The sequence below is a fragment of the Lampris incognitus genome, chromosome 3, assembly GCF_029633865.1.
Source record: "Lampris incognitus isolate fLamInc1 chromosome 3, fLamInc1.hap2, whole genome shotgun sequence".
In the NCBI taxonomy this organism is placed as follows: domain Eukaryota; kingdom Metazoa; phylum Chordata; class Actinopteri; order Lampriformes; family Lampridae; genus Lampris; species Lampris incognitus.
The window spans coordinates 90,805,613-90,818,866 of NC_079213.1; the positions used below are offsets into that span (position 1 = coordinate 90,805,613).

Here is a 13,254-nt window from a genome sequence, read left to right on the forward strand (position 1 = left end):
ACAAAGAAAGCAAAATACAACACAACAAAATCCTACTCTACCTTCTCAGACAAGCTCTAATGCCCTTTTCCATTTACCTCTAATTACTTGATCCAAGTTCTTTCTTTTTTTTATGTATTCTTTTCTTTTAACAAGTTGTTTCAATAAGTGTCAGCTTTTATACCTAAAATATGAACATGCAAAATAAAATGATGTGGGAGTTGCTAATGTTGGTTGTGGTGTTATTAAAGTCGACTGAATTGGGAGCAGAGGGAAACGGTTTTAACCATGTATACAGGAGGAAGGAGAGAAGAGATGATAAAGATTGAGAGTGAGAGTGTGTGTGTGTGTGTGGGGGGCAAACAGAATGGTGAACACAGGAGAACAATGAGGACAACACTGGAGAATGAGCTAAGCAAGCTGTCAAATTTCAGCTTTGCTCTGAACTGTTTTGGCATCACGACAGTCCTCTTATTCTGCCAAAAAGGCAGGTTCCTTTTTTAATCCACCATTTGGGAAATACCAAATGTGAAAGGAAGAGAGGACTGAGGAGTAGAACGGAGATACATGAAGGCTGTTGAGGGATAATGAGAAGAAGAAAGCGATGGAGGCAAAGGGAGAGGGGGAACTAGATGGAGAGAATGAGGGCCAAGAAAAGAGAAATACGACCAAGAGAAAGATGATGTGACCAAAGGAGAGAGATAAAAAGACAGACCAGTGAAGAGATTGTGTGTGTGGGTTGCATATGAAGATAGTCTGCTATCAGATAGTGGCCTCTTACAACAGTACAGTGCACCCTGCCACACTGCAAAAATTATTCAGGAATGGTTTGAGGAACATGACAAAGAGTTCAAGGTGTTGCCTTGGCCTCCAAATTCCCCAGATCTCAATCTGATCGAGCATCTGTGAGATGTGCTGGAAAAACAAGTCTGCTGGACTTGTTTTGGATCTGCTGCCAACATCTTGGTGCCAGATACCTTAAGAGGTCTTGTGAAGTCCATACTTCTACAGGTCAGAGCTGTTTTGGTGGCACGAGGGGCATCTACACAATATTAGGCAGGTGGTTTTAATGTTTTGGCTGATCGGTGTATTTAAATTCAAATCCACCCATCCGTTATCCAAACCACTTATCCTGCACTCAGGGTCGCGGGGATTGTTTAATAGTAATTAATTCTCTAATAGCATCTTTTTAACTTTGAACACAGATTCTCTCCCTTGAACTATACAGATTTCCAATAAAACCATCAAGGCCATCAAAATTGACTGTCAACTTGAAAGGCATATTTCTGATATGCAATCACAGAAATAGTAACACCCAGGCCTATACACTGATCAGCCAAAACATTATAACGTGACAGTGGGGAAGAGATGGCCCCAGGATGCACTGTGGGAAGAAGGCAAGGCACCGGAGGCAGCGATGCTCTGGGCAATGTTCTGCTGGGAAACCCTGGGTCCTGGCATTCATGTGGATGTTAGTTTGACACTTGCCTCCTACCTAAACATCATTGCAGACCAAGTACACCCCTTCATGGCAACAGTATTCCTTGATGGCAGTGGCCTCAGGTGGTTTTAATGTTTTGGCTGATGGGAGTATGTTAAAATGCCAGTTGACTTTCAAAATCATTAAGGCCATTAAAATTAGATATCAGCTTAGCGGGCAATAATTTCTTGTATGCACTAATATAAGTGATAATTAACAACACAAAATGTGTTCCATTTTCAAGTGCCAGTTGAATTTAAAGTGTCGTGAATTCACGGTGTTCATTACGTGTTCATCACAGAATATGCGCCCCAGTGGCCCGGCATAGTAGAGTATCTAATATTCTCCACGAGGGAATGAGGGCTGGGAACAAATAAAGTCTACTGCTGTGAGGAAGAGGAGACGAAGGTCAAACACTGCAAAAGTTCAGCAAGGAGCAGAGTGGGGAAAAAAAACAGCTATCCATGCACCGACAAGCAGAAGAGAGCGTATAACTGAATCCCCCGACAAGTCTGTGAAACAGCCTCGCACAGCCGCCACAGGAAGTAAGCAAAACGCAGCTGCATTAACTTTTTTAATGTGTTAAAAATTTAGATTAATCGTAAAAATTAACACGTTATTTTTGACAGCAATAATATACGTATACTTCCTTTGAGTTGATTCTACATTAACTCTGTAATTTTACATTTTAATATCCATTATGACAAGCTTCAGTCTTAAGCAGAAAAACAGTGGTTTACTGTGATTAATCACAGCAAATTGTGTGATTAATTAGTAATAATTAATTAGTAATAATATTCTTTGAAATTGGTCAACAGCTCTAATATATTTAAATATTTTATATTATTATTCATTCATTCATCAACCATCAGCTCCTTCCCTGGGGTCGGGGCATGGTGGCAGCAAGCTAAGTAGGGCACTCCAGACGTTCCTCTCCCCAGCAACACCCTCCAGCTTCTGGGGGATCCCAAGGCGCTCCCAGGCCAGATTGGACATGTAGTCCCTCCAGCGAGTTCTGGGTCTACCCCGGGATCTCCTTCCAGTTGGCCGTGCCCAATAAACCTCCAAAGGAAGGTGCCCAGGAGGCATCCTAATCAGATGCCCGAACCACCTCAACTGGCTCCTTTTGACGCGAAGGAGCAGTGGCTCTACTCCAAGCTCCCTCCGGATGTCCGAGTTCCTCAGCCTATCTCTAAGCCCAGACACCCTATGGAGGAAACTCATTTCAGCCGCTTGTATCTGCAATCTCACCCTTTCGGTCAGTACCCAAAGCTCATGACCATAGGTGAGGGTTGGAACGAAGATTGACTGGTAAATTGAGAGCTTTGCCTTCCGGTTGAGCTCCTTCTTCACCACAATGGTCCGGTACAACATCCGCATTACTGCGGATGCTGCACCAATCCGCCTGTCAATCTCCCGCTCCGTCCTACCCTCACTTGTGAACAAGACTCCAAGATACTTGAACTCCTTCACTTGAGGCAACAACTCATCCCCAACCTGGAGGGAGCAATCCACCATTTTCCGGTAGAGAACCATGGCCTCAGAGTTGGAGGTGCTGACTCTCATCCCAGCCATTTCAAACTCAGCTGCAAACCGCCCCAGTGCACGCTGGAGGTCGTGTTCTGATGAAGCCAACAAAACAACATCATCTGCGAAGAGCAGAGATGCAATTCTGAGGGTCCCAAAACGGCCACACTCCTCACCTTGGCTGCCTTGAGATCCTTTCCAGGAATATCACAAACAGAATCGGAGACAAGGGACAACCTTGGCAGAGTCCGGCACCCACCGCAAACGTGTTTGACTTTGTGCTGAGAATGCGGACACAGCTCTCACTTTGGTCATACAAGGACTGGATGGCTTGTAGCAACTGCCCCGGTACCCCATACTCCCATACTGCATGAGTATGGGGTATGTTTGTGCTATGTTTGTGCTATATAATATAATGAAATTATTATATTATATTTTAATATTATATTACCCAATTTCCCCTCGGGGATGAATGAAGTACTCTGATCCTGATTTTTTTATATAGCACAAACACACCAACACATAAATACATAAGAGTATACACATAAAGGGAATTCTGCTGACAGTGTACAATGGTGCAAAGATAGGGTGGCCTCCTGTGTAGGGGTTTAACTCCCTGTTCATAATTCTTTAACACACTCTTGATGAAGTGTCCAACAAATGGCGTCTGTTAGGATGGTATTCCAAAATGAGGGTATTTCATTTGGTATAACAATGACAACATCACTTCATCAGAAAACTCCGCACTTGTCTGGCAACTGCTCTGTTAAGAACAACTGGACAGCTGGAGAGATGAACTGTGTGGCTTGTTTGAACTCAAACATAAATCACAGGGAGCAATCAATGGAAGATATTTTTTGGGCAGATTTAGTTGTGTTCGCAGCCAGCCGTGTTGTCTTCTGTTTGATTGAATGTGCTGTGTGTAGGATACAGTACAGTATATAAGGGGAGTAATCTGGAAATTAATATATTTTGTTTAGCTTACAATGCGAAACCAATTTAACATGAAATTTAGTGTTTACATTTAACAAAAAGTAATATGTGAGCCTATTTGAGTCAGACCGCATGCTGCATCTGGGAACTTCCAGAGCCCCGTCCCTCCTGTACTTGTGTGCTACTCCTAACCCTGTGCCCCTGACTTGCATTTTAGGATAAATATCCACTCATTGTCATTACAATTGTGAAATTTGTTCACTCACTTCTGCTCACCTCCCCACCCAGTTTGATAAACCCATGCATTGAAATTTATTTTTTGTGGCAAATCTCTTTATTCTATTAAATATATTAAATATATATTAAATATTGTGCCATAAGAACAGTTTTGTGTTTGTAGGTGAAGTACTTATAATGTTCTCTATTGGCCAGTCATCAAATGTCGTTGTGACAACTAGGAAATGATACTCAAAGTTATTAAATTTAGCAATTGATGCTATTTGCCAAAACCATTATTTTTTTCAGCAAAACCCTTAGTTACAACAAGATTGCATTAGCAAGGCAGTGCGTTGTTTATAGGTGAAGCGTTCACAATCATATCAATCCATTGTCGATTTGTAGATTGCAGCACAGGCATATGTTCGCCTTTCCCTCCATTGTTGAGGCTTGCCTGTGTGTGTGTGTGTACGCGTGCACACGCAACTCCCCCTACTGGCATAATTCTGGTCTTTTGCACAAGCATCATTCAAAAATGGGCTGTCAGTCACTCGGTAAGTGTCTTTTAGTCTCATAAACTGCACCGCTCTATGCGGTCTGGCAAAAACCTCTTTATATATAAAACAAAAAAAATAAAATCAGCATGCGGGCTGAGGTGAATGCTTAGTTAAACCTGGCTATCAAATAAAAATGAACAAGCTGATTAAACTAGAACTGAAATGAACTTAATGAGACTCTTGTGTCATGTATGCAGTCGTAGCTCAAAGATACTGGCAAAGTAAAGAGAGAAACGTGCTCCACAAATAAATAGGACTTGACCGACTTGAAACACAGACAACTGACCTGCAGTGGGCAATAATGGGACCAGCGTCAGGGGGGTTGCAGGTCTTGACCCTGCGGAGGAAGGCCAGGAATGGGGTGGGGTACTCTGGGACACCATGGTCAGGCCACGCCGTGAACTGGAACTGACGCACCTCCCGTTTCTCACTGGAGCCGTTCTGGAGGAGACCGAGGGAGAAAAGAGGGTACTGGGTTGAGGTATGGAGGTTGTATTGTCGTGTAATAATAAATCAATCTTATACAGCACTTTTCTTTTTTTTTCTTTTTTTTAATTTATTTCTGATTTTTCCCTTTTTTCTCCCAGTGGCCAATTGATCCCTATTTTAATTCAAACACCCACCCTCGTATTGCATGCGTTCGCCAACTGCATCTCTCCGGCCGGCAGTCTCGAAGGAAAGCGCCTCCCCACTTTCGTGACAAGGCGAATCCAGGCCGAACCACTGTTTTTCCGACACACACAGAGATGCATTCACATGACGAACACAAGCCGACTCCGCCCCCCTCCCGAAGACAGCGTTGCCAATGATTGCTGCTTCATCGAGTCCGGCCATAGTCGGATCTGACGAGACCGGGGCGCGAACCCCAGTCCCCAGTGGGCAACTGCATCGACACCAAGCCGATGCTTAGACCGCTACGCCACCGCGGACCATACAGCACTTTTCTAACACTCAAAGTCGCTTTACAATAAACGGGGTGAAACAAGTCAACAGATAAACATAACACAAACATACAGGGGTGGATGGGAAGGGGGGGGGCTACGAGAGGGAGAAGCGGCAGCCACACACAACACCAGCAGTACTCTCCGACTTAAACAGATACAAAAGGGCAACCCCAAAACAACAGCAATGTGGATGTTGATTTTCTGTAGGGGTTTACTCCCATAGCCTATTCCTCCCCCGAGGTATCCACTAGGCAGTGGCACTATTTAACCCATAGCTGGGGACTGGTTCATGGGCATCAGGGAATAGCCACACACCGGTGGGCCTGCGTACCGCACGTCTAGGGGCCAGACCTCCTCCGAGTCCCTTGTAGTTCAGCCAGGGTCCAAGGTGTACCCAGTTACCGTGTGTCGCCATGAGGAGGCACTACATAGGGCTTGCTGTTGGAGAGGCTATGTACTGGCAGGGAGAGACTTACATGCTTGGCTCTCCTGCGCATTTCTGCTAGCCAGCGGTGAAGGTTGAGAGTGAGACCTGACAAGCACAGAACACTACACCAACACACTAGATGCTTCACAACAACCCGACGTCTTACAGAAGAATGTCAGACATCCATTAGTGTATGGACTGATGGATGAGTACTGACTAGTTGGTTAACTGATTTTTATTTCACTGTGATGATGTGATCTCCAGATGGAGATGTGCAGATATCTACAAGTCTCCCTATGTTTAATGACCTGAAAAGACTAAAACATCTTTCATTTAGATAATTTAATGACAAAATCTTTTTCATTTGGGAAGTGATATTTTAAAAGAAATTGGACATTTATTATTTCTCTGATTACTGTTAATTTACGAGACTCAAGTATAATAGGCTGCCAGATGGGACAGTATGAAGCCCGAGCCTAAATGGTTCTAAGATGTATATTTGATAATAATGTGCATTTCTCCAATGTATTTTTGTGTAAGCCACATGCGACGTCTGGAGAAAATAGACTAGATGCCAAAACAATACACCGAAGGGGAGCGGACTATACTCCGGGCCATTCAGCACGTGATTGTAAGCACAGCATAATCCTGGCCTAAACCTAGCTTACAGGCAGTCAAATAACACTAGTCTGTCTCACACAGCCCACTGGCTCAGTGATGGCCATATGAAGTTACATAATAAACCAATGATACATCTTAACCATCTTCTTTGTTTGCGAGACATACTTATTAACCTATCATGTTAATTACATTGAAATCACGTTTTTTTTTTTTTTTAATTTGCCCTACTATATGCCGCCTAAATAGCCTGATGGCCAATCAAAATGATAAATAAAAGTGTTTGACTTCAATTTGAGGGGGTTTATTTTATTTTAAACCAAAACTTGACTTGGTTTATTTTCTAATTGTGATCTCCTGACAGCTTTGAAATGGATGGATTGAGTAAACACATGCAAAAAAAACAAATAAATAAATAAATAAATAAATGTAAAAAAAAAAGAAGAAAGAAAAAAGTTCAGGCTCCCGAAAAAACAAACAATTGGACAAGTGTTTTTTTTTTCTTATTTCATTTTCTTATAAACAAATTATAATGAACAACTTGTTTTTTTATGGTGCTATGAAACGGTCTATTTTCACATATTCATGTAACCCAAAACTACATGTGTGCCAACACAATCTAACAGTCTGCATTATTATATTTTTCTATAATCAATCAAAATAAATTCCTGGCTATGCCAGTGCTCCTCTTCTATCCTTGGTCCTGCAAGATCCTCAAAAGGAGGTGGTGTTTGTTTCAATGCTACTGTCTCCCCTGACTGAGGAATTTTAATTTCTATTTTTGCTGAATAAATGAATAAATAAGCATGGCAATTAAAAGCTAACTGACCTAGTTCTTTTTTTGGTTGGACATTCCCTGCAATCTGTAAGTTGAGGCTGACTGTGGGTATGTGACCAGTGCTGTGGCTGCTTCTTGGTTTTAATTTGAATTTTTGTACCACACTTACCAGAGAGGGTTCTCTGTTACTGCAGGATATGAATACATAGGGATAGTTATTGGGTTGGTTACTTTGTAAATGCACTGTGTGGTGTGTGTATGTGTGTGTGTGTGTGCCCATTGCCAACTTCTGCTTTGCTCTTATTGCTTCACACACATCTAACAGATTTTTTTATCCTTTTGCTGCAAAGTGAAAAAAGCCAAGTGTGACATCACAACATAATTGTGAGAAAAATGAGGAGAGAGAGGGACAGATGTGAGTAAGCAGGCACGAATATAAATAGATAAATAAAGACATCATGATAGATATGTATGTATTTTTAGATATGTATGTATGTATTTTTAAGGTGTGAGTGTATGCATGGGCAGCATGGCTCAGGAAGTAGAGCGGGTCGTCTAGTAATTGGAAGGTTGTTGGTTCGATCCCTGGCTCATGCAGAATGTGTCAAAGTGTCCTTGAGCAAGACACTAAACCCCTAACTGCTCCTGATGTGCAGGTGGGTGCTTTGCATGGCAGCCTCCACCATCAGTGTATGAATGTGTGTGTGAATGGGTGAATGTGAAGCATACACTGTAAAGGGGTTTGAGTGGTCGGTAGACTAGAAAAGCGCTATATAAAAATGCAGTCCATCCATCCATTTTATTTGTTTATATGTCTGTGTGTGTGCGTGCACTCCGGAAATCAAGGAACAGCAGTTGGCCAATAATGTTTTCTGCTTTCCTCTCCTAGTGACTCAAGCTAAGTGCTCAACTTTTATAGCCACAGATAAACAGATGTTGGATGGGGAGGCGGGGCCGGAGAAGGCATGGACTGGTTTGGGAAGTACGGTAGTGATTAGGCCAAGATATTGATCAGAGGGCATTTCCATCCCCTAAAACAGTGGGGCCTTCCATTTCCTCTACTTTACCCAGTCAACTAGGTTTCTGATAGGACCCTCAAAGGATGGTTGTATGCCTGTGCCCAAATGACGCTAACCAGCAGTTGGCTGGTGGTGGGCGGTAGTTACAACATTAACCTGGTGTAAGGAGGGGTTACTAGGGCAGGAGTGGAGTGAGGGAAGAAAGAATGGGGTGTGCAATACATGTATGTGTGTAGACAGTAAAGGTGGACAGAGATAGAGAGATGGTTAGTGTGCAGGGATGTTAACAAGACTTTGTAATTCTGTGCGTGTGTGTGTGTGTGTATGTATGTATGTGTGTGGTTGACCAACCTTATGCAGGGAAAAGGTGCGGACACAGAAGGTTGCCAGCTCTATGGTGTCTAGTAGGGTCACCTGGGTCATACCATAGGTTTCTGTGCCACGACTGGGCCAATACTGGTCACATTTAATCTGAGATAAAGAGACAGGATGAGGAAAAAGAGTTGTTATTTCCAATGCATCATACAGGAAGGACCCCCACACACCATGGCAGGTACACAAAGACATTTACATAAAATTTTTAAACTTCCTCACTGCTATGAGACCAAATTAATACATATTTTACATATACTAGGTACAAGAACACAAGACTGCACAAACACGACACACAAACCCACTTTCTCTCTCACAAGTTCTTGAGCTAACAATGGAAACGGTCAAATATAATCTCATGCACACTCAACCACATTTATACATACACTTCTCTCTCTCTCTCTCTCTCTCTCTCTCTCTCTCTCTCTCTCTCACACACACACACACACACACACACACTAACACACACACAATCTCATTTCTTATACCTGCCCCCCAGTGCATCAGACTGCCTAGTGGTGTTGATAGAAAACACCAGGGTAGCTTCTCTCCATCTGAGGACTGTGACTGCAACTGAGTCACACTCCGAGCGGGGGTGACCAGCATGCCACAGTATCTCCTCTCCTGTGGGCTCCCTGTGGCTGCTTCACTTCAACCTCAATAACTACTGACCCTCCTTACCCCTTACAACAATCCTCGTCTTCCCAGCAACAACAGTGGATCATTAATTTCCATTTTACATTTTCTCATTTAGCAGATGCTTTTATCAAAAGCAACTTACAAGAGTTGGCAATTGTGAGTCAATTTTGAAATAAATCAGTTTTCGTTTTTTGTCTCTCATCAGCTAGAGTCATGATTATTCAATATACACTGATCAAAATAATAACAGCAATGATAAAATGTATTATTATGGGGGGGTTCGGGTAGCGTAGCAGTCTATTCTGTTGCCTACCAACACAGGGACCGCCAGTTCGAATCCCCGTGTTACCTTCGGCTTGGTCAGGCGTCCCTACAGACACAATTGGCTTTGTCGGTCGGGGCACCTGTTTGGGGGGGTGGGGGAACTGGGAGGAATAGTGTGGTCCTCCCATGCACTACATCCCCCTGGCAAAACTCCTCACTGTCAGGTGAAAAGAAGCAGCTGGCAACTCCACATGTATCGGAAGAAGCATGTGGTAGTCTGCAGCCCTTGCTTGATTGGCAGAGGGGGTGGAGCAGCGACTGGGACGGCTCGGAAGAGTGGGGTAATTGACCGGATACAATTGGGGGGGGGGGCAACTAAACAAAAAATAAAAATGTATTATTATAAGTAATAGTATTATTATAATGTATAGAGCATCCAGTCTGTAAATATGTTATTTTGTCAACAAGACTCAAATTGCCTATGATCTTTCAGTAATCACTTGTTTCAATAGAAAGCTATAAATTGAGATAGTAGGAAACTGTACCCCCCACCCAAAAAAAAAAGGTTCCAGACAAAAACTCAAAGCCTTCAGCTTCTTTGCTTGCAGTGAAGCGACTCTACAGCATTTGAAGCCCATGGTGTCTTGCTCAACCAACCCCCGCCTGCCTAATGAATGCTCAGTATGGTGTGTGACACCCTGCTTGGCCTCACGGCCTCTGATCAGATGTGACGGCCGGTGAAGGAAAGGCTTCGCTCTAACCCACCGAGCCCCTTCCCCTTCTTTCCACTGGCATATCCCACTCCTATTGCCAGTTAACCCTGATCCTGTTTGACAGGGAAGGAATGTGCATGTCAGCATGGAGGACAGGTAAGCAAATAGAAGAGCATGGAGAGATAGAAAAGGAGTTAAGATACTTTGGATGAAAGTGCTTAATGTTTACAAAAGTTTAGGCAGATAAGATTAGCCATGGTTGGTTTCCTTTTTGACATTTTAACTCATCCACAACTTGATAGCAGAAAATATTTTGACATTAGCGCTTTCCTCACCTCTTCCTGCCTTGACACCCAGTTTGATGACCAAGCGCTTGTGTCGAACAGACACTTTTCTTAGGCTACCAATGCTAGACAGACACTTGTGGGAGGCGATTCTCTCGTGGGTTCAGCTGTGACTACTGAAACCCTGTTTGTCATGCTACGTCTACTGAAAGCTGAAGTCTTTTTTGACTTGCTGTAATTGGTACTCAGAATACTGAAAGCATGCTAATATTTCAGCAGTGTTTGGAACATGAGAAAAACTTTCACTCAAAAAATAAAGGGAAATTGGGATGTTATAAAGAGAAAACGTAAAAAGAGATTCTCTGTGACCATACAGCCTAACTCATCATATGGGCTCACAAAGGATATCTTTGAATTACTGGCCTCCTCCCCTGACTTTATCACCCTAATTTAAATAACTTCCAAGGACAGCCGAGTCTCTTAAATGGGAGAAACCATTAACCATTCTGGCTTTGCCTCATATTTTTTCTTTGGGGTGGGGCGCTGAAGCTTGTATGTTTGTAAGCTGGTATATTAAAGACTAAATGGGACCCCATATAAAAAAAAGCCCAAGAGATGTTCACTGCTAATCATGTGGTTGGACTTACCCGTGACTTCTCCTCTAGCCTGGTCATCATGACTACCGTGGCTGCTCTCTGCTCCCAAACCATCCTCCAGAAGTCTCCGAAGGTCTCTGGTAAGGGGCCCTGGGTGGCGATGTAGGCATTCTGCTTCCTGTAGCCATCTATGTAGTTAGCGTTGATGTAGTCACTTCCGGTGATACCTGAATATGGACCAAAACAGGACTGTTTGAGAGATGAAACACAGCACCTGTGAGAAAATTTCAAAAATAGCACAAAAACAAAAACGCAGTGCTTGCCATTATACTGAAACCCAAAGGTTTGCATTGCAAGCACTGAATTGAAAAAATGTATTTTTTTTTAAAAATTTTTTTGCTATTTGGTTTTCAGTATAATGTAGGCTACTAAATTCATTGTGTAGCATGATGAATTTTTTTCTGCTGCAAGCTATGGTGTACAGTACAGTTGGGCTGTACAGTACAACAGGTCCATTGGGACTTGTAAAGGTGTTGAAAAACATCTACTACTACTACTACTACTACTACACTTTTGGCTGCTCCCGTTAGGGGTCGCCACAGCGGCTCATCCGTTGAAAAACATGATGCAAAAAAGAAAAAAAAAATCTGTACTTATTTGAATTAGCCTTATGCTACATCTCAAAACCTTATATTCTTGAAAACCGTTCTAAGGAAAATGAGGTATAATTAGTCAATATTAAATTAAATATTTCAACATCTTGTTCACATGGAGAGTTTCTTGCAAGGTAAGGACTCTCCGGGTTGTTTTTTTTAACTCTCTATGTGCCACTGTGGGAAAGTATGACTACTTACTTGATCCTCTTCTGTAACAGTATTTTGTCATTATACTAAATCATATATGTACCTCATATCAAATATAACAACTGTCGCTCTCTAACAGCTTTCCGTCCTATTAGAACATGTTTTCCAAGGTCCAATAAATCATAATCTATGGCTCTGACTGTTTTTTTGGGAGCTATGGTGTGGCAGCCTTTCTATAATTTACCACCAAGGCGTGGACTACACTGGAAGATGGAGGATGGTGGGGCCCTGAGAGTAAATCAGCCATTAAGGCCGTTAGCTAACCTTCCTCTGCCATTGCTCTCTGCCCACCAGCATGCTCTGTCACACTCCAGTCCCAGTAAATTTAGCCTTAAGGAGCCTGTATCACACGGCTGGCTGGGTGAGCGCGTGTCAGGAGAAAGGCTTGCTTTTTAGCTCCAGGGCAGGTCTAAAGTATGCAGCACACTCAATGACAGTGAGCCACTTTTTGTCCGTGCACAAGACAATATGAAAGGATTCCTGCCGCACATTAAAATTCTGCAAACCTTTTTTTAAAGTAGCAACATTTCCATACAGTCCATACAGAAGCCACTAAAATTCATTGGGTTCACTCATAACAGTGCGTGCATAAATTCTCTAAAATGTGAAAATGGCCTGCCAAATTAACACAAATCTTTGGAGTGTTCCAATTGTCACTTGAAAGTCAGACATTGGTTGCTAATAGCTCAAACAAGTAGGGCTGTGACATAATAGTTGCTTGTTTATAGCCCACCACCCCGTTCGGGAAATTTTCATCAGGGCAACTTAATGAGAATAAACTACACCAAACACATCTGTCACTGGACTGAACCCCATCTCCATCCACAGCCGACAGTAATAGAACAGGTGAACAACTTCACATATCTTGGACTCACTTTAGACAGTAAACTCGGCTTCGATCAACTGATATCCATAAATTATCCCAGCAGAGACGCCACATCATCCGCAAGCTCAGAGCACTTTCTGTTGCCCCCCACCTCCTGTTGTTACTTTACAAAAGCATAATCCAACAAAAACACTTACCAGGATCACACATGCTGCCTCC

At 42.8% G+C, this 13,254-nt stretch overlaps 1 protein-coding gene across 1 annotated transcript in view; it reads right to left on the reverse strand.

Moving 5' to 3' along the window:
* ptprsa (protein tyrosine phosphatase receptor type Sa) overlaps window positions 1-13,254 on the reverse strand; it is a 207,745-nt gene that overhangs the window by 25,558 nt on the left and 168,933 nt on the right. Inside the window, 3 exon segments of the mRNA XM_056276854.1 lie at window positions 4,979-5,133; window positions 8,830-8,949; window positions 11,398-11,573. Of these exon segments, the coding sequence (XP_056132829.1) occupies window positions 4,979-5,133; window positions 8,830-8,949; window positions 11,398-11,573 (451 nt within the window).